Below are 21,475 nucleotides of genomic sequence, written 5' to 3' on the forward strand. Positions count from 1 at the left end.
AGGTCAGGACTCTCTCTGGGCCACTCCAGAAGGCATATTTTGTTCTGCTGAAGCCATTCTGTTGTTGATTTACTTCTGTGCTTTGGGTCGTTGTCCTGTTGCATCACTCATCTTCTGTTGAGCTTCAATTGGTGGACAGATAACCTTACATTCTCCTGCAAAATGTCTTTATAAACTTAGGAATTCATTTTTCCATCAATGAGATCAACCCGTCCAGGCCCTGGGTCAGCAAAGTAGCCCCAAACCATGTTGCCCCCTCCCCCATACTTTCTTACATTTGGACAGCAGTGGCTTCTTCCGTAGTGTCCTCCCATGAACTCCATTCTTTTTTAGTGTTAGCAAAAATGTCAGCATATTCCAGAGATTTCTGTAAGTCTTCAGCTGACACTCTTGGTTTATTCTTAACCTCATCGAGCATTCTGCACTATGCTTGTGCAATCATCTTTGCAGGACGGCCAATCCTAGGGAGGGTAGCAAAGGTGCTGAACTTTCTGCATTTATAGACAATTTGTCTTACCCTGGACTGATGAACATCATAGCTTTTAGAGATACTTTTGTAACCCTTTCCAGCTTCATGCAAGTCAACAATTCTTAATTTTAGGCATGATTCACCTCAGACAATGCTTCTTAATAAAAGCAAAATTAAAATTGCTGTGTTTTTATAAGGCAGTGCAGCTCTAACAAACACCTCTAATCTCATCTCATGAATTGGACTCCAGGTTGGCTGACTCTTAGCTTAACTCTTTTTTTTACTTAGTTTAGCTTTTCGAGTCAGTCATTAGCCTTGGTGTTCACATGCTGTTTCCACCCTACACTGTGAATGTTTCTGTGGCGTGTTATAGGCCTCATCATTAGCTGAATGCGTATTTATATTTGTGGGCTCTATAATAAGAATATAATACATAGTAAATCATATTCTCACCCTGTGGTTTATTTTGTTAGAATCCTTTTACAGAGGAGTTTTGGTTCTTCTAATTTCTTCTTAAATCAATTATTAAACTGCTTTCATTTGTCAGTGAACGTCTTGGAAAGGCACATGATGAACATTTAAAACAGAACATTACTTCATAAAATTACAATGACCCTGGTTGAACATCAAATATAAGTATGTCGTTGACGTGATTGTAGACTGTTGTAATATGATAATTTTGGGCAAACAATGTTTGGAAAGAATGTAGTATTCCAAACAATGGGATAATCTATTGAATTAGTTGAAAAACTTCTAATAGTAACAATAATTGAGTTTAAGATGTCTACTATAAGAAATGTATTTGCTAGACTTTGCATGAACATTACAAAAAAGTTCAGTTACCTGCAAAAACAACTAATGCATAAGCAACTCAAGCAGCAGCTGACATTAATTGTGAGCGGTGTCTAAAATCAATGCCAGGGAATGTTGGTGTTAAGTTTTCCTACAAAATAAGCCAAAACCTGGTGAACATATTTCACCATTGGTCATCCACATTCGCTCTGACCAGACTATGAGAGACCGGTGGGGGTCCACCTTGTATTTGCCTGTAAACAGCCAGTGTGTAGCAGCAGATGACAAAGGCTTAGCGTAGTAATCCTCTTGTCCACCATCTGGCTGCTCCTCTAAAATTAAACCTCCAAACCAGAGCACTTGCAACAGATGCTAACATCTGTAAATATCCAGGTGCTTCATTAAAGCATGAACACGTGGCGCACACAGCTCCCAGTCAGTGTTTCAATCTCTCAGATCATGCTCACGTTTAGGACATGTATGATTCATATATACTGTGGACTGAAAAACCCTGCAGATGGGAGGGATAAAGAGGGCAGTATTGGATGAGATTGGGGAAAGCTTCAGCACGTGGAGATCTGCCATTACTGGGGATAAAAGTTCTTTGTCAGTCATTTTCAGATTGATGACTAATATTTGGTTATGGTCCAAGGTTTTTACTGCTTAATGTAGGTTTTACGTGATATGTGTGCGTGTAAGGCTTGAAACTAGTTCAAATGACAATAAATAATGGTATGGGTAGCCTATATTAGTTATTGCTTCATCGCTTTAACCCACAATACCTGAAAAACTCATCCTTCTCAAGCACTTTGACATGCATAAGAGACTCAGGTTCATATGTGCCTGAAACCGTTACTTTCCATGCTTAAAGATTATGCTCATTTTCAGGTTCAAAATCTTAATTACGGTTTTAGCAAAACAGGTTTACATGGTTTAATTTTCAAAAAACACCATATTTTTCTCATACTGCACATTGCTGTAGCTCAACGCATGGAGCATGGACTCAGTCTTGTTCTGCTAACTTACCTACTTCCTAAACTATTGTTTTTCCAATATCAACTTTAAATAGCAGCTAAGTACATTATTTAAGTATTTAAGTACATTTTGAAGTAGCCTACTTGTAATGCTACTTTACACTTACCTTAACTCACTACAACATTAAAAGTTTGCTTACATGTTAATGAATCAGTAGTAATATTCCAGTTGTAAAATATATATTTTTCATACAAATGTACTTTTACTTCTTGTGAAAGTGAAGTGTTTATTTTTGTGAGTAGAGCAGATTTTATCATTGGCTGCCAACCGGTATGATGTATGAGTGTTTCAATGAACGTCAGACTCTATTTTTATACTTGTGAATATAGGAATTGCACAAGTCTGCACCTCAAAGTGAGTAAGTCAGTACAGTTAACACACCTCACTGTACCGGCAGGCAAACATGCACTCGCATGACACCTGCATGTAAGATGATCTGATTAAAAAAAAAAAAGGTGCTAAACTCTCCCAGGGAAATTATGTGTGGAAGTGGAAATTATGTTCAAAAATAGAAAGCATGGTGTTTCGGGCTCTTGGCTCTCATCAGATATGGGCAAGGTTGCAAGGTCAAAATGGAATATTCCATTTTCCATTTCGGCCTTCACAGAGTGTCTCTTTTTTATCAAATCAGCTGTTTTTTAAGGCTATATCTAAATTTGAGAGCAGCATTTTGGTTTTGAGTAAGTAAGTAAGTAAGTAAGTAATTCATATGGGAGTTTTATTTTAATTTAGATAGATAGATAGATAGATAGATAGATAGATAGATAGATAGATAGATAGATTTTAACAATTTAGATAGTGCATCTTCTGTAACATGACATACTTACATTAAGCTGAACTAAAAATGTAAAGTAGGCTTGCAGCTTGAACATTTTTAATCACACACTGTGACTGTATTGACTATTTGTAAAACCTTTGTTTTGTATCTTGAAGAATTGTGATTGACAGATCATGGGGTTTCCTGAGGAAAGTGGACTGCAAAGGCCAAAGAAAGCCTCTTGGCTATAAGCGCATCACAGATCCAGAAGTGCTGCTCAGTCTTGTGTTGGTCAGCGAGCTGCCAAGGACAGCAGCCACGGGAAACTTAAGCCAATGGGACTCGCTACATGTGACTAATGAGTTTGTTGATACCCTTTAAAACTCCAGCAAGAGGAGCCAAATGTGCCATGTGTCCATACAAATAAACAAAGAGAAACAAATGTGCAGCACATGACAGAAAGGATGTTTGTTTGCAGTTCCCACTGTGTAAGCTTGAGTAAATGTAAATAAGCCTCATAGATTTCAAAAGTCTTAGGAAGTATATTATGTTACAAAGTCTTTGATTTAACATTTATCATGGCTGCAGTGCCTAATGTGTGCACTGTCACATGTGTGCAAAGGTGTGATCACACCATATTGTGTGAAACCTGAACTCGCTTCCCCTCGAGTAGTTTTTCAGGAAAATTTGGAGCTAGAGCAGTGTGGTAGAAGATGTCTGCGGAGGGAAGGGATGCGTCACTGGATTAGTGCCTGAGAATCTGTCCCAGCCTCCTGATCTGCTGAGACGCCTCGAGAAGGGCACAACACTCGCTGCTCGCTTTCCCCTCCATCAAGCCTTCCACATGAGCCAGCCAAGCCTTACCTCCCCACCAGGATGAAGAAAGAAAAGAAAACACATGCTTTACTGTTTCTCCTCCTGCTTCACTTCACCTTGGGTAAGGCACTGCTTTTCTTTTTTTGTTCTTTGTGTGTGTGGTCAAGGCTTCTTCCTTGCTGCCTTGCTCTTATCTGGTTAATCTTCTAACACACCGAGGGCATGTCCATCTTAGCGTAGACTGTTAATGCTGCCTGTACTTCATTGTTGAATGTGTGATTATTTGTTTGTGTCATCCTTCTCCTCCTTGCTTTCGGTTCCTGCCCTTTTTAGCAAGTGAGTGCAACAGTTCACTTAGTTAAATAAGCATTTAAATTAGAAATAGAACAAAAAATAGACAAGCCTGTATGATTTATGTGATATTTTTTACAAAGAGTAGCTAATCAATATGTTATGTTATTATTTTATAATTTCTTCTCTGCTAAAATAACTTGGAACATGTTTATTTGTTTTCTTGTAAAGGACAATCAGATTATGCTCCACATTTTTACGATAAAGGACCCACCAGTACAAATGGGAATATGGCCTTGTTCAGCATCTCAGAGGATACACCAGTTGGTAAGTCTCAACTGTAATCTAATGATGATTTGAACAATCAAAGATCCAGGTGATTTCAGTATGAGATGATGTTTAGTGTAGTTTAAAGGTTTTTTATTGTAACAATGAAATTATTACACTGGTGTTGAGGCTCCAGCTAATCACTGTAATACCTTTTGGATTGTGACGTACATCAAGACTTACGGGAAGAAAACAATATGGGTGGTGGCTCATCTGACCTGATTATTAAATGTACCATTCACGCTGAATAACAAACCACGGCACTTGTACCTCCCCTGTATGATTTTAATGAACATAGCAAAGTTTTGTGCATTTGACAGTTTGACACTATTGTTTCTTGTCATTTTTACCCATTAGGGACACAGATATACATTCTTAACGGTACAGACCCAGAGGGAGATCCGGTACGATATGGTCTGACTTTTGAAAAGGGCTCCAAAGAATATTTTATGGTGGACCCCAAAACAGGGAACGTGACTCTAATTCAGGAGCTTGACAGAGAGGTGAGCCTCTTCGCGAGACTCTTGTTATGAAGAAACCTGCTATGGCTCAAAGTGACATTTACCTTTTCTTTATAGAAACAACATGAAATTTCAGTGCTTGTAAGCATCACAGATGGTCGCAATAAAGTAAGTTTTTACTTTATTTTGTACTTTATTGTCAATACACTGCAATAATCAGTTTCATAACCTCCAATTCATTATATTTTTACAGTGGTGACTATAATGCTACAATCTAATTGTGAAATACAACCATAAATAATGTGACGAAAGAAAAAGAGAAAAAAATATGATATCTACTCCTACAAAATAAGTGCTGTGATAGAATGTAAACAGCAGAAAACCTACAGAAAACAATGTATTTAAATGCACAGAATAATTTTTTTCTGGTCACTTTCAGTTTATTATTTCTCCGAAAAAGGATATAGCCTTAAAATAACTTCCAATTTGTGCAGTTGTTTTTATTTGCTGTTGAGAATTTTTTTCTTGTTGCTTTCAGGTGGTTGAGACCGTGAGAGTGTTTGTCACTGATACCAATGATGAACCACCTGAATTTCAAAACCTACCTTTCATCATTGATATCCCAGAGGTACATTATAGAGAATAAATATACTCTTTCTTTCTGTGCCACAAACAACTTATAAATCTGCTGTCAGTCAAACAATCAATTGAGAATGAAGTGGGTTTTAGGGTTAAAACATCTCTTGTCTCTTCACTAGGACACTGCTCCTGGAAGTAGCATCTACAGAGTTCAAGCAGTGGATAAAGATATGGGCTCAGGAGGCAGCGTCTCATATTATCTACAGGTAACCCCACAGCTTCATTATTACGCAGATGATGCACAGTTGTGACCCTGGAATCTCTGAAGCTCTGTCTTGGTGAAATTGAGTACTGATCTTTTCGCAACTGAATTAAAACAAGGCTGTCCAATGCTGTTCTGTTTTGTTTGCCCAAGTGTACCACTAGATTTCAGGAATACATTGGAGGATTGGTGTTGAAGTTTAAGCACTACATCTCAGTGTTTAATTTGACTCAAGTGAAAAGAGCTATCAAGATGTGTCTCAAACATGTCCTAAAATGCAATCCAGGCTTTTATTTTGTCTTGCTCAGACTTCTGTATCTATCTTAAGTCTGTTTATTAGGCGGAAAACTCTTTCTCCAAAATACAGCAGCCAGGCTTTTATAGTAACCCTATCTGGAATAAGTGACCAAAAGTGGCTAAGGCCAACGTTTTTTTTGCGTCCTTGCACATGGCTTGCAGTTGAATTCAGAGTTGACTCAAAGGTTTTACAAGGTTTATCAAACATAGAGCTGTTTATAGCCTGGCTCCAGCCTACATCTCCAGCCCTATTTACTCGTACACCCTGGAAAATAACCTGAAGTCTGCCAAGAAGTTTATCCTCTCAGCTCTCAAAACCTTATTTAAAAACCGGCACATTTCTGTTTACAATTTCTTAACTTTTTTTAAAAATTTTTTTTACCGTTTCACACTTTTTATTGATGCTTTTCTATTGCTTGGTTCAATTTCCACTTTGTGATTCATGCAAAAAACATGTTATTTTTATTATTGGCACTGTACCATTCTTATCTACATGGTGACACTGCTAACAGTTTTAGGGACATACCGATATGGCCCAAATACTCGGGGGGTAAGACCAGAGGTCGTGCTGACATCATGAGATCTGTGCTGTTGTGTGGAGGGAGGAAAAGGGCATTCGAGGGATGGGACAGTGTGTGGAGGGAAAGATTAATCTCATACCAGAGCGCAGTCTGGAAATGGTGTTACTTTAGTGGATTAAATTTCAATTACATTTGAGCAAGGCACTGAAGGCTTAATAGGGGCTTAGGTTTGGTCTGGGCTGCACAGTAGTTGTCACTGTTCATGTATCAACAGAGAGGTAAAAACAACCCTAATGGAAAATATCAAGGTTTAAGGGAGGGAGGTGAGCGTTATTATCCATTGGAAGCATCTTTGAAGATGTTAAATTCAAGTATATATCAAACCTGTGTCTGCTGTTACCCTAAACACTGCTAACTCTGTGGCTTTTTACATTATCAGACCTCACCGTTTGCCAAGTTTACCATCGATGGGCACAGCGGTATCCTTAGAGTTAAACCTGGTGAGACTTTGGACTACGAGACCACGCCCACCCACTTTGTGACGGTCGTTGCAAAGGTGAGAGGTCGCGATTGCCTTTTGCCCCTTGATTTGTCTTCTCAGGTACCCTAACCACTCCCTGACCAAGTGCTCAAACTCATCCATGTTGTGGTCTTGTAGTTTTCAACATTAAGTTTAAGTAATGTATTTGTGCTATCTTTTGGAGTTCATTAGATTATTTCTGAGAGTTAGCATGGTTAGAGAGGAAGTAAAATTAGAAGGATTAGTCAAATCCAAGCAGAGAAAATGTATGACATTACTAGAGTTAATCAATAACCTCACCAACCTGAGCGTGTGTTTTTGACATGTTTATTCTGGTGGTCAAAAAAAGCAAATCTGTCTGTGACACTGTCAGCAGAGCAAGGTGGCACAGGCCAAAGGTCAAATTCAACTATGACTAAGCTTTCTGAACACCAACACTGTTGCTCCAAGTGTTAACCTGAAGTGTAATCCCTACAGTAAAATGGAGGTTTTTCTAGCCTCAGCTCTGTGTGTCTGTGGAATAATGTACATGCACATACAGCTAAACCTGATTTAAATGACAAATCGAATGTTGATTAATTAAATCTGTGATTAAAATATATGAAGTTGTAATATTTTTGGTGCAACCAGTTCCATCAATATGATAGTAGTAGTACATGTAGTAAAATAACATCTCTGTATCGGGATTTGGTAACTGTCCTTTACCAAGACTGTTATATCATAACTGATGGATGGAATGAAGTATAATCCAAAGCTAGATAAAACCTTATAAAATGTGGTAACTCTGCCTTCTGCCTCACAATTCATTTCCTCAGGATGGAGGTGGAAAGTACAAGGGGAAGCACCAGGTGTTGACCTCCACAGCAACCATAACAATCAATGTAATTGATTCTCAAGACATGCCTCCATCCTTCATAGGAACCCCTTACTTTGGCTACGTCTACGAAGTCTCAGTTCCTGTAAGTCCTCCTGTTATTCTTACACACCAATGGAGGTGATCAAGGCACTGATTTTGTTTACATGCAGGAAATATGTAGGAGATTAATAGTATTTGTTTTTCTTCCAGGGTTCTGAAATATTCACTGTGTACGCTAAAGATGGAGATCAAGGCAATCCCAATCTAATACATTATTCCATAATAAATGGTAAGAACAATACATCAGGAAATATATTCCATCTTGTTAAATCTTTTCTGCCTGTTTATGAGACACATTTACAACATTTCCTTTATCACCTTTCAGGTAGTGATGGTGTCTTTGACATAAACAGCACCAGTGGATGCATCATCCTGACAACTTATCCATCTCTGCTGAAAAATGAATTATATGAAATTAAAGTCAAGGTAAGTTTTTTTTTTTGCTTTGTGTCTCCTCCTTGTTATTTCTTAGGAATTGCACTAATCTCTTATAAATTGAAGCGACTATAACTATTGAATGTGTAAATTGGTGTTTTAATTTTTCAACCCAGGCGTCAGAGTTAGGACCAAACGATCAGCTACTGGACTTTGACATTACCACTGTGACGATCCGGGTGGTGGATCTCAACAACCATCCGCCGACCTTTTACGGAGAGAACGGTCCACAGAGCAAGTTTGAGGTCACCATGTATGAGCATCCTCCTGCAGGGGAGATCCTCCGAGGCTTTAAGATCACCGTCAATGACTCTGATCAGGTACATTTATTCCAAAATTTCACTCTTGTCTCAGTGACCTCTACGCATTCTTTGCTTCTTTGCACAGGGTGTATTGGTCTGTGTGTGCCTGCTGCACCTCAACTAACTTTTATTCATCAAGACATTCACTTTTGACATACAGTAGTGTGCTGTTACCTGTCAATAAGTGTGACAAAAGCGTGTTTTCAGAATTGATGTTTCTCTCATGTTGAGTTTGTTCCTCTGCTGACGGATACACTAATACCTCTGGGTACAACGTTGCATAAATATCTGCCAACCAGACTCAAAGTATGTGCAGTTATGCAATACCATTTCAAAATGTCAGATTATTTCCCTTTTTTTTATCCATAGTGGATAAAATATTTGCTTTATATTTGCAGAAGTCATCTTGAGTCTGATGAACCTTCAGTTTCCTTGTTTCTCTGGGCAGCTACATTCTTATTTCCTTTACTAATTCACTGTATCTACATTCTGCTGTTTATTTGTCTTTGTAGGGAGCAAACGCTAAATTTAAACTCAGACTTGTGGGGCCGAGTCGAGTGCTGCGAGTTGTTCCCCAGACAGTACTCAATGAAGCGCAGGTGACCGTCATTGTGGAAGACACATCTGGCATCGACTTTGAAAAGGGACCAACACTTTCTTTTAAGGTTAGACTTTAATTATTAATTTGTTGTTTTTTTGTTATTATTTGTTTTAATTATTGAAATGACACCAATATATAATATAGGGCTACTTATTTTTTACTTAGTTATCTTTTTCTCTTGGTTATCTTTTTGATTGATGCTTTATTTACTTTGCTCAGAGCCCAACATAATACAACAACAACATAAAACCTAAAATGTTCAGTTTACAATGATATGAAACAGATGTTTTCTAAGTAACTAAGTGAGATGATATGCTGGGACTAGCAAATGTTCAGCATTTCTTTCTTGATAAATTAGAAACAATTAATCGATTATCAAAATAGCAACATAGCTTTGAAGATGGCAAAGGCAGTCTGTGTGTCCATTACTTTGGTCTAGAATGAAATATCTCAAAAACCTTTCGATGGATAGTTATGATATTTTGTACAAACATGCATGGTCCCAAAAGGATGAATCCTACTGACATGACATGATCTCCTTTTTTTCCTCTAGTACATTTGGTCCAATCACCTATTATTGATTATAATAAAATACTTTCAAAACAAACATGCCCATTAATATCTGCTGTGTTTGTATAGTGCTAATTTGCATGTTAGAAAAAACTAACTTGCCAGCACACTAAAATGAAATCCTGACTTTAATAATAAATAATATATGAACAATAAAAAAAACAACATTTTATTTCATTACTTGAATTACCGTTTATAAGAATTCACTAACAGGGACTGTATTTTGAGGTTAAAAAAAGATTTATTCATGAGATCTGAACAATTTGTGTTGGTGCCATTATTTGCAAATTATTTTTGTGTGACTTTTAACAAATTATTGCTAAATATCAAAAACTAATTTTGATATCAGTCTGGTTTTCTTTCCAACAGTTTGTTTTACAATGAGCAATACAACCTCATAGATCTGCTAGTGTGACTGTAGACTCCTACTCTTGTTTGTCAATAAACTCAACTTAATTAATGGACTAAAGGTTTCAGCACTAATTCCATCACACTATTCATGTGTCTCTCGACAGCTCCTGGCGGTGGAGATTGACACTCCTGAGAGGTTCAGCGCCACAGCTGACATAGTCATCAACCTGCTGGACACAAACGACAACATCCCCAAATTCACGGCCGAGTATTACATCACCAGGATCCCTGAGAACTCTCCTGGAGGCTCCAGCGTTGTGTCTGTAACAGTGAGTCAATCAAGATTAATCTCGAGATTTAACCTGACCAAAGTGATTATATAATCCATCAATCCTCAAATAAATGCATATTACTCAGTGCAGTTCATTAGATGAAAGCAGATTGTCGCCAGACAAAAAAAAGCTCAGCGGTCCCTGGCTTTGTTTTTGTTGGTCCTTGTTGTGAAATTCATGTCTCCATGTGACATTCTGGCATTTTATCTCAGAAACATTGGCAGAAATATTTGTCTCTTCCTTTCAATTGAACAGTATGTATCCTGCAACCAGGCAACATGTACAAGCTACACAGTGTGGAGTAAAAAGCTTAATATTGCCTCAAGGTTAATCATGCTGGCCTATACCTCTATCCCCACACACCACAGGAAGACTTAAAGCCTGCCCCATCCACTGTGCATAAGCTTAAGACCCTAGCTGGTTATCCCCAACCAGCACCAGTAAAAAATAAAAAACATCTAAATGGACCACCTATAGTCCCCTTGGTTTCATTTTTTAACTTAACTAAACTAAACTAAACTAATAACTACATTGAATTGTTGGCTTCTTATCGCTATACTGTTTTTTCCTCCAGGCAAATGATCCAGATTCAGGGCCTTGGGGTGAAGTCAAATACACGATTTATGGATCAGGATCCGATTTGTAAGTAAAAACCTTTCACTCCTGCCAGTTTGGGTTTGGTCTAATCAGATACTTAACTCTTGCACTTCCACAAAACACATTTAATACTTAAAATATTATTTTATATGTACATATATGACTGAACACTGCTCAGAGGCTCAGGGTGTTCAGTAAAGAAGGACACCAGTCTTGATTCATCTTTGTCTCTTTGATAGAAGCGGTAAGCAAGAAACCAGTTTGATTGCACAAACAGCTCGCTCTAAAATGGCTGCAAGAAGCTGGCTAATCTCCTAATTGGATTGGAGGGTTAAAAATAGACAGCCTGGTTTCACGTAGAGAGAGCCAATTAACATGCAATGTGACAGCTGGAGCCCCAGAAATGGCAGCTTTGAAAAGCAAGGCAGCATGCAGTGCAGGAAAAGTGAGAATTTATGCTCGTCTTCAGGCAGCAACCTTAGTGAATTGTGTGAAAGTTATCAGTTTCAAGGCAACTGTGAAATTTCACAGTGAAAAACGAGACAGAAAAGATGTCTGAATAAAATGGCAGTAAGCTTGATGTTGAAAGAGAAAGTACTCAGGAAGCACAAGGCAGTGTCAATGCTGTAAATTAATTTTGTATGTGTAATACTTGTGTGATTAAAACATCTTTGAAGTTATTCTGATGGCAAATGTTTCTGCTTGTAGAAAAATGACACAATCTTGAAAATTGCCACAGTGTTTGTTTTAATACCACCACTGGAAAGTCACAAAATCTTTAATAATCTGTTGTTCCTTGGCCTAACCTACTACCTACCTAATGTCATCTGTTAAGTAGTTTTTGAATTATCAGACAAAGAATAATACACAGTATGTAGAAATGAACCTGAATTAGAAATGTACATAGCTGACAAGGGTAAAGTAGAGTAGAGTAGAATGATAATTTTAGAAAAGGCAATACAATTTAAAGTTAATCATAATCAACAGGTAAACATACAAACAAATACACAAATATTCAGGACAAAACACACATTATGATTGGCGGAGATAACTTCATTGATCTTGAGAGAGGAAAATCACAAATCTTACAGTAGAACAAGAGGCAAAGACAAAGGATGTAGGAAACTCAAGAACTCATTCAAATGAAACAAATAAAATTAAGATATTAAAGAAATTTATTAGAACAGCTAGAGGACATATTCATTTATCTTTGTGATTTCTGAGACAAATGCTACATTAACATAAGCTTTTTATAGACAACTATTTGTGTGAGTCATGGAGAAATTCACAGGATGTGATGTAAATGTCACAGCTGTGAATTAGGAGGCCAATATTAGAAACACCTGGTTGTTGGGACAGACTGTTTGACACATGGACAGCTGTAGTGATGACTCACACGCTGCCTGAACTGTTCTGAACTTGCAGGTTTACCATCCACCCGTCATCAGGCCTGATCTCCACGCAGCCCTGGACCAGCCTGGACGCAGAGGTCAGGTCTAAATACAACTTTTATGTCAAAGCTGAAGATTCGGAAGGGAAGTACAGCCTGGCTGAAGTCTTTGTCACTGTTCTTGACATGAATGACCATTCTCCGGAATTTGATGAAAACCTCCTGGAAAAGACCATGATTATTGGGACACCTGTCAGAATAGAGGTACATAATGTCAAATCCTTTACAAACAAAATCTATTTTTAAATCAATATTAGCTGTTTGTGATCACACTGACATTTAGAGAGTACTGTATGGAAGCCCAGGACTGCAGGTATTAAAATGACATAATGCTAAATGATTAGAATTTCAATTTGTGTGCACAACATAACCCTAACCCTAACTAATCTACTGCCAAAACTAGAGGATACGGCTAGTGATATTCTATATTTTTCATTACTAAGATTAAATCTCATGAGAAATCAGGGGTGGCCAGATGGGGCCACTGAAAATCCTGGGGTGGCACACTAAACCAAAAGCCATAACTGAATTTCAGGAATTCTATTATGCAGTAGACTAGTTGAATTATTATTCTTGAAATATCCCAGTTTTTAACAACCGATTTGACCCATGTCATATTTATATGTGAAAATGGTGGGGCACCAACTATTTCAAAACATAAATACCAGTAAAACTACAATACTTTCTCTTGCTTCTGTGTTTTTTAACATGTCAACAAACAGCATGGCTCCACAAAACACTTAATATGAGAGAGCGAGAGAGAGAGAAAGAGAGAGAGAGAGAGAGTGCTTTGACACAAGTTACAGTACCACTGTCACAAACCTAGATTAAGAATGCAATATTTAAGCAGACACAACCAAGCTCAAAACAAATGAGCCTACAGGACCATAAGCAAAGATCAGTGAGCTCAACACCACTGAAGTCAATGACACGCACAGACAACGTTTTAGGGATCCAGAGATCCTGCGATCATAATGGAAAGAATGTCCACCAATATACAGTATATGCCATTCCCAGCTCCGTACCTTTCATACAGCGCAGCGACCCAGCATATTGGCCTAATAACCATGAATAATAAGGCAGTATGAAAGTGGCTGTATGACAACAACATCATGACAACTGAAATCCGTAGCCTAGTCTCAACTAATCCAGCACAATAATTTACCCATGCAGGGACCAGCAGCAGAGTCAGGATGATAAAAGATGCTTTCACTCACCACAGAAAGGCGGCCCGGCGGTTTTTCCTCTGGGCAAACTTCTGGGTGACTGAAGTTTTTCAGACAGCCCGCCAACTTGTCATGGCGGCCCTGCAGTGTTTTGTTGTGCTCACTGGACCGCCTGTTGGGCGCAAGTAACGTTGAGCCCAGTTTCACAGGATCGTCCAGATGACTCCCGTTCTCATGTTTTCCAATCCTCTCAGAAAGATGGAGATGAAAACAGGCACAGGACGGTCTCCCTCGAAGCAGCACGTTAACAGCCGGTCACACACGGCGCTGTCAGGGCTCCAGTGTTCATACACTTAGCTAGCGATGGTGCTAACCTGTTGCTACCTACCGACTATTAGCTCTCACACACAGTACAATACACAAACTGTGTAGCAGTTTGACAAACTTATTATAAACTAGCCAGGCTACTAACTGTCTCTGTACATTATTTAAATTAGACTTTTCTTTCTTCTGCAGCTTATTGCTGCCTCCACAGAAAACACACACACACTGGTGTACTCCGCTCTGCTCTGCCTGTTAGTCCCTTAACCAATCACAATTTTAGAAACGTGATTGCCATCTACATGGACGAATCGGAGGCCTCTCCTAAAATAATCATCACAGTCTGTCACAGCTCAGGGTCAGAGGTTACCCTCTTAAAGTGACAGAGCCTAATATGAGAACACTTGTATGCTGCTATTCACCTTTTAACTCAAACGGGGTTACATAATATAAACATTATATAGCATTTCATGCATATGCTCCTTGCCAGGGGGGGCCACTGGGGTGGCCACCCATTTTCTTAGGCTGACTGTGGCCCCTCCTAGCCCCCCTGGCGGTGCCATTGACCTGAAGTAGTATAACCCTCCATAATCCATCCATCCATCCATCTTCAACCGCTTATCCGGGTCTGGGTAGCGTTGGCAGCAGCTCCAGCAGAGGACCCCAAACCTCCCCTTCCCGAGTCACATTAACCAGCTCTGACTGGGGGATCCTGCTTTCGACGCAAAAGGAGCAGCAGCTCTAGTCTGAGTTCCTCAGGGGTGACTTGGCTTCTCACCCTGTCTCCTCGGTTTTCATACTCATAGGTGAGGGTAGGAACGAAAATTGACCGGTAGATCGAGAGCTTTGCCTTCTGGCTCAGCTCTTTTTACGTCAAGTGCGGTATAGCGAATGCCATACCCCCCCCTCTGCACCTGCCATAATTGTAATGTAAAATACAGATTATACAGACAATATGCTATCTGAACTGGAAAACAAAAATGAAAACTGGTAAAGTTAATGTTAGCAAACATACAATGAATCACTGCAGCATTCTACCAGGGGTTCTTTTGTGGGTACAATATAACAGCTTGAAACACACTAGTCAAGGGACACTGCTCCACTGCTTGCCATCTGGCAGTTATTTTGGCCAAGGTTGCTACATTTGCTATTGTCTTTGGGCCTTTTTGTGTTAAGTTGAAATATAGTGTACTATCCGGTTCACTATACATAATCTCCATGGCCATTTATTTGTGCGCTTATGTTACAGAGCAAATACTAGGCTTTCGGTTAAATAAACTGACTCAAAGATGGTGGCCCAGTATGCAGGTTCTTAAACTGATCAAAATATGCAACATTTAATATTATTCTGCTAATTTTTACAGGCAGTAGATGAAGATGCAGAATCTCCAAACAACGTCATCGAGTACTCCATTATGACAGCCGATCCTGACAACGCATTTGATATCGACGCTGACACTGGGGAGATCAAGCTGAAGCCGTACATCAAGTCCATGGAGATTGTGCAGAACATCACCAAGGAGAAGGACTGCAAGTGGTCTCTGGTGGTCCAAGCCAGGGACAGAGGCTCTCCATCCTTCAGCACAACAGCCGTGGTCAATATCGATATCACTGAGGCGGTAAGACCTGCTCTGATTCTCAGCATGCTTGCAGCGCTTTCTATTTCAAGCCTGAGCTTTAGGCAGCACCAGCCGTTAGATATGATATATGGCATTGTTGTGCCACTGCTAATTCAACATCCTTGTTTCAGCCACATTTCATTGATGACATCTTAAGGATAATGCTGGTCATTTTTATGCTTTTATCAGTATAACAAGTCATATGAAGAGACCACAATCAGTGATGGATTTATCCTACAAACAAAGTGATATCTGTGTCTTCACAGTCTGATATAGCTATGCCTCCTTAAACAATTAAAGCTGCATTAACTGATTTGGAATACTTATTATGGCTAAGAAATAGCTAGCAAAGTTTATTTACACATTCAGTAGAAACAACAGAATAAAATATCCATATGTATTATTTGAAGAGTTTCACTCTGGCAACACAAGAACAACCACACAACTGTGTAAACAAAAAAATGTTAAATAAAATCTTCAAACTTTGGTAGAAAATTGTGTGTGTATGTTGAACCACATTGCACACACTGAGAACGTGATAGTCATCTAGTTTGCAACTATACATGTTAAGAAGTCATTAAAAAGGGATCTTAATCCATCAAGTCCGCAGTTGTTCATGTTGTTAATAAATGGATTTTTGTCCAACCAAACTGTCCAACTAATCAAAGGGATTTTTTGAGTATTTGAGTTATTTTTAGTGACTTTCAGTTATAATGGATCTATAAAACATTAGTAAATTATATATTAACCACTGGACAAAAGCATTGATTACAACCCTTTATAAAGGATGTCTTTTTAGAAAGCCATACTGCTTTCCTTCATTACAATGAAAGCTGACAGTATTCAGTATTTTATTCATCTTAGCTTTTCTGATAACATAAACACGTAAACACTAAACTTCCCAAACACAACTGCATCTTTTTTATATAAATTACGGGGGCCATGTTCATCATAATGAATGGTTTGGTCTTCTAGATGTTTTTGGAAGATAATGGAGTTCTATAGCACAAAGGAATAAATGATATGGCTGTGTCTACACAGATACACAGACTTGTTAGTATATATAAATTCATGCTGTTTGTCTCTTCAGTTAATTAGATTAGCTGAGACATAAAAATATAAAATATAAAATAACACACTACATTATCCTTTAAAGTGTTCAGTCATTTACATTAAACATTTTCCTGACATGTTTTCACCATGTATTCATTCCTTCACGCTACATGATGAGATGACTCCATGTTTTTGGTGTTGTTTCTGTGTTGTGTATCGTGCATTTCAGGTCAAAGGTCGAATTATTACATACTTCATGGGCCTCAGCAAGCGTCCTCTGACTGTTTTTGGAATTTGTCTCAGCATTGTCACTTCCCTCATTTTACTAACAATATGCATATCCACAATCCTTTACTGCAACGCAGTGAAAAAGTCCCGAATCCATCCTGAGAGTAACTATGTAAAAGTGATCCGCAGAATCAAGTGAGAAGTATTTGACATCTTCATTGTTCATAAAATTTTTTTTACTGATTAGCTATTGTCTGTAAAAGAGTCCTGGAGCACATCTGAAGGAATAACAATAAAATGACTTGTCCTTTTTTTGATTGGAACATATTCTAAATGCAATATTTTTCTAAAAATGTTGTCTGGATTTTTACACTACCAATGATTTGATCACCTAAAATACTTTTAAAGTGACTGAGAGGGAGCCTTTTACTTTGGATTTTCTCACATAATCTAAAACTTTTCTCACACAAACATGCACTTCACTCCATTTTGGTCTCATGAACCATCATCCTTCTTCTTCAGTCCTCATCAGTTATATGCCAAAGAGAAATCCTAATGCACTGCACTGCCAGACGAATTCCCAACAACTAGTGTTGTGCATAGTTCTTAGCTTTGCATCAGCAGACCTGTACTGTAGGACAGAGGAAGACAGATGACTGAGTGTGAGTGTGGGAGCGTCGCAATGTTGTTAGACATGTTGTTTGGGCCTCCTCTGTCAGTGCTTTGCGCATCCATCTCTCATGCTTGCATGCTTCAGAGAAATGCTGCATTGACGCTTGGATTCAGTCCCTTGGACTTGATTTAAACTATTTTATTTGTGCTCTTTTACAGACTCCTCTCAAGGGGCCTATGGCGGCCTTTTTAATGAAAAGTAGGGACAATCCAATGAGAGCTCTAGGCATGGTCACTGTTATCGTTAGCGTATTGGTAGGGGTGACTGTCTTGATCTCTACGGCTTTGTATATGCGCAACTCCAAGTCAAACAGGATCATGCCGGCTCGTCGCATCATTAAGAGGCGACCCAGGGACCAGCGGCCCTGGACCTTCAGGGTGCCTGTAATAAAATTCAGCGACCCTGCAGATAAGTTCCTCGTCGGCAACCCAGAGAGCAGCCTGCAGCAGAACACCAACAAACCCCGGCCAAAGCCTCCTCCTCCCAGTGCTCCTTGTCCCCCTCCACCCCCTTCTAACACGCGGCCCATTGAGAGGCTCCGGGCAGTCCCGACAATATCTGGTGCACTGGCCTCCAAAGGCTCCAAGAAAGCTAAATCTAGTCGCCGCAAAGAGGGGAATGTCAGCTCTGCTTTAGTGTCAGAGCTTAAAATGAAGCTGGAGCAGAAAATCATTGAGAGCAACAAAGGTTATTATTAGCTCGGTTCCTCGGCCCATTCTTTGACGACTGTATTGCTCTTAGCTCATCTACTGTCCAAGAGTTCTCACCTGAACTTTATGTGAGGATGTAGTGGGTAGACCTGCTTTTAGATTATTCATGAGTAAAGGGTAAGGTTTACAGATATTTATGTCTTAAGACGAGATATTAAACGAGAGGGGCCCATTGCATCCTCAGCTGACCTGGCTTAGGTAAAGAGAGGAGACAGCCCGAGTCTGTCACTGGTGCAGTTTAAGATAATTCCCCACACTGCCATCTTGAGGAAGATTACGTCATCTTAACAGTAAGAAGCACCAGTGTTGTCCAGGGAGAGGATTAGTAAGACTTACTGTGTATACATAAGTCGCATAATTTCCTGAAAAGTGTAAAGTTCATGACCATGTAATGTTTTCAGCTCAGAATAAGGATGTCACTCAATAAATCCTACTAAAAAACAACACGTCTTCTTGCTCACTGGAGCATGCAGCTTAATGACGCGGTCATGAAAAAACAACACTGCTTCTTATAAAGTGCTAAAGGGCCTGTGTGTTAATACTTTTACTGTGTTACATCAGCCACTTGAAAGCTGAGAAGTTGCTCTTTTGTATGATTACAATGTGCCACTGTAGGTTTTCACAGTAACACAAGCTAACAGAGTTGCTTTTATTTATTTGAGTGTGTCATTCTAGAAACAATGCTTTTATATAAATAATATGATTCCATTTTAAATGTACAGCGTTGTGTTATGTTCATTATTTTGAGTATATGACAAGATATGAACATTTCCCAGTTGTATCTTGTGGCACCATAATCAAATGCTTCGGATTTTCACACACAGATCACCATGTATATAGCCTGCTTGGTCATTTGTTTTAGAGATATAGATACAAAGAGTCTGTGAGTCTGTGTCTACGCACACCTTCCATGTTATTCTTCAATGCCTTCAAATATAGGCAAATAAAATTTAATTTAATTGCTGTAATACATATCTTGTATTTGACTATATCTTAACTTACAACTATCTTAAATACGTTGACATCAACTATATATCTTAACTATAAATTACACTTGCCTGGTCCTTCGAAGTAACATATTTGTATCGTCTTTGTACTGTTTTGATTTTGAATAAATATTTGAAACTCATTTGGTTTGTGCTCCATTTTTTCGAGAGGCTTTATTGATTGGTATTAGTTTAGTTTAGTTTGTTTGAAACGTGGGTGAAGCATTAAAGGGAGAAACAACAGCATACACTGTTTTGTAAACAACATGGTAAATCAAAGCCAACATTTATGAATAAATATTACAACCAAACAAAATGTGATGATGTGCAAAACATTGAAACCACGTATATTTCATTGACAATAACACAAATACAACTTTCAAATGTTATAACCAAGAAATGTTAATTGTTTTTGATAAAGATATGCTTATTTGAATTTGATGCCAGCAACACATTTTTAAAAAGTTGTGACTGGAGAAGTTGTGCAATACTAAAAGAAATCCCTTAGTGGAACATCTCGCAATGAAATAGGTTAACTGGCAAAAGGTTTGATTGAGCATCCCAGAAAGGCTGAGTCTTTCTGAAATAAAGATGGGGAGACTGTGCTGGCAAATAGTGCAACAAAGAAAGTGGGTATTTCATTGTCTACAGTACATATTATCATTAAAAGATTCAGAGAATCAGAATAAATCTCTGTACGCAAAGGGTCAAGGCTGGAAACCAAAATTATATAATAACAAAAGTTGAAACTCTATCATGCAAAGAGGAAACCATATATAAACCAGATCTAGTAATGCTGCAGCCTTCTGTGGGCCCCAAGCTCATTTAAGATAGACTGAGGCGAAGTGCCATCCGCCTTATTATTATTGCTTAGAGTTAAAGCCAGGATCTGTGATGGTGTGGGGTTGCATTAGTGCCTAGTGCACATGGCATGGTTAACCTGCATATTTGTGAAGGCACCATTAATGCTGAACAATAACCAGGGGTTGTCCAGGGACGGCTTTGCTTATTACAGCAAGACAATGCCAAACCACATTCTGTATGTATTACAACAGCACGGCTTCGTAGTGAAAGAGTCCGGGCGCTAAACGGGCCGGCCTGCAATCCAGACTTGTCATCCATTGAAAATGTTTGCCGCATTATAAAACCTAAAATTCTACATACGAGACCTCGAAATGTTGAGCAGCTGAAGTATGGCAAAACATTCTACTTTTAAGATTACAGCAGTTGGTCTCCTCAGTTCCCAGACGCTTATAGTGTTGTTAAAAGCAGACGTGATGCAACAGAGTGGTGAAGACAATTTTTCTGAAATGTGTTGTTGGCATAAAATTCAAAATAGGCATATCATTTTCTAAAAACAATAACATTTCTCAGTTTCAACATTTGAGAAATGGTATTGGTTATCTTTGTGCTATTTTCAATTAAAAATGGGGTTTCATTGTTTTGCACATTATCGCATATTGTTTCTATTTATATTTTACACAGTGTGCCAACCATTTATGTAAAACACATCAACTGGAAAATCTCACTGTGGGGGAAAGTAAGTACATATACTCAAGTACTGTACTTGTGTTTTATTTGAGTAATTCTAATTTATGCTACTTTATACTTCTACTCTACTACATTTAAGAGAGCAGTATTGTATTTTTTAATATTATCATTAATTACATTTATTTAACAGCTATGGTTACTAATTACTTTGCAAATTAAGATTTTACATAAAAACATATGATACATTTATAAAATGCAATGCATTATTAAAGAATGTCACATAACATAATATATCATTTACAAGGGCAGAGTGAGTGATTTTACTTTAAGTTCATTTTGCAGATAATATTTCTTTACTTTTTGTAAATGCAGGATGTTTTTCTTGTAATGGAATATTTTGTGTTATTTGCACTTTTGCTTAAGTAAAGGATCTGAGTACTACTTCCACCATTGCTCAAAATATTACATAATGCAGAATCATTCTAATTATTTATATAGTTTACATAATCATAGTTAACAATAACTAACACCTTATTATTTATTTGTT

The 21,475-nt window shown here is 38.3% G+C and overlaps 1 protein-coding gene across 1 annotated transcript; it reads left to right on the top strand.

The window, feature by feature from the left end:
- Nucleotides 1-3,643: 3,643 nt before the first annotated feature.
- Nucleotides 3,644-19,517, top strand: LOC123982456 (cadherin-related family member 1). Its single transcript, XM_046067976.1, has 17 exons — nt 3,644-3,990; nt 4,392-4,487; nt 4,845-4,990; nt 5,066-5,116; nt 5,487-5,576; nt 5,707-5,793; nt 7,047-7,163; nt 7,943-8,086; nt 8,194-8,272; nt 8,369-8,469; nt 8,595-8,798; nt 9,293-9,445; nt 10,467-10,631; nt 11,209-11,276; nt 12,657-12,885; nt 15,533-15,787; nt 17,900-19,517. The coding sequence occupies exons 1-17, from the start codon at nt 3,930-3,932 to the stop codon at nt 18,437-18,439; spliced, it is 2,586 nt and encodes an 861-aa protein (XP_045923932.1). The 5' UTR covers nt 3,644-3,929; the 3' UTR covers nt 18,440-19,517.
- The last annotated feature ends 1,958 nt before the right edge of the window (nt 19,518-21,475 follow it).

Source organism: Micropterus dolomieu, linkage group LG14 (genome assembly GCF_021292245.1).
Source record: "Micropterus dolomieu isolate WLL.071019.BEF.003 ecotype Adirondacks linkage group LG14, ASM2129224v1, whole genome shotgun sequence".
NCBI classification, from domain to species: Eukaryota; Metazoa; Chordata; class Actinopteri; order Centrarchiformes; family Centrarchidae; genus Micropterus; species Micropterus dolomieu.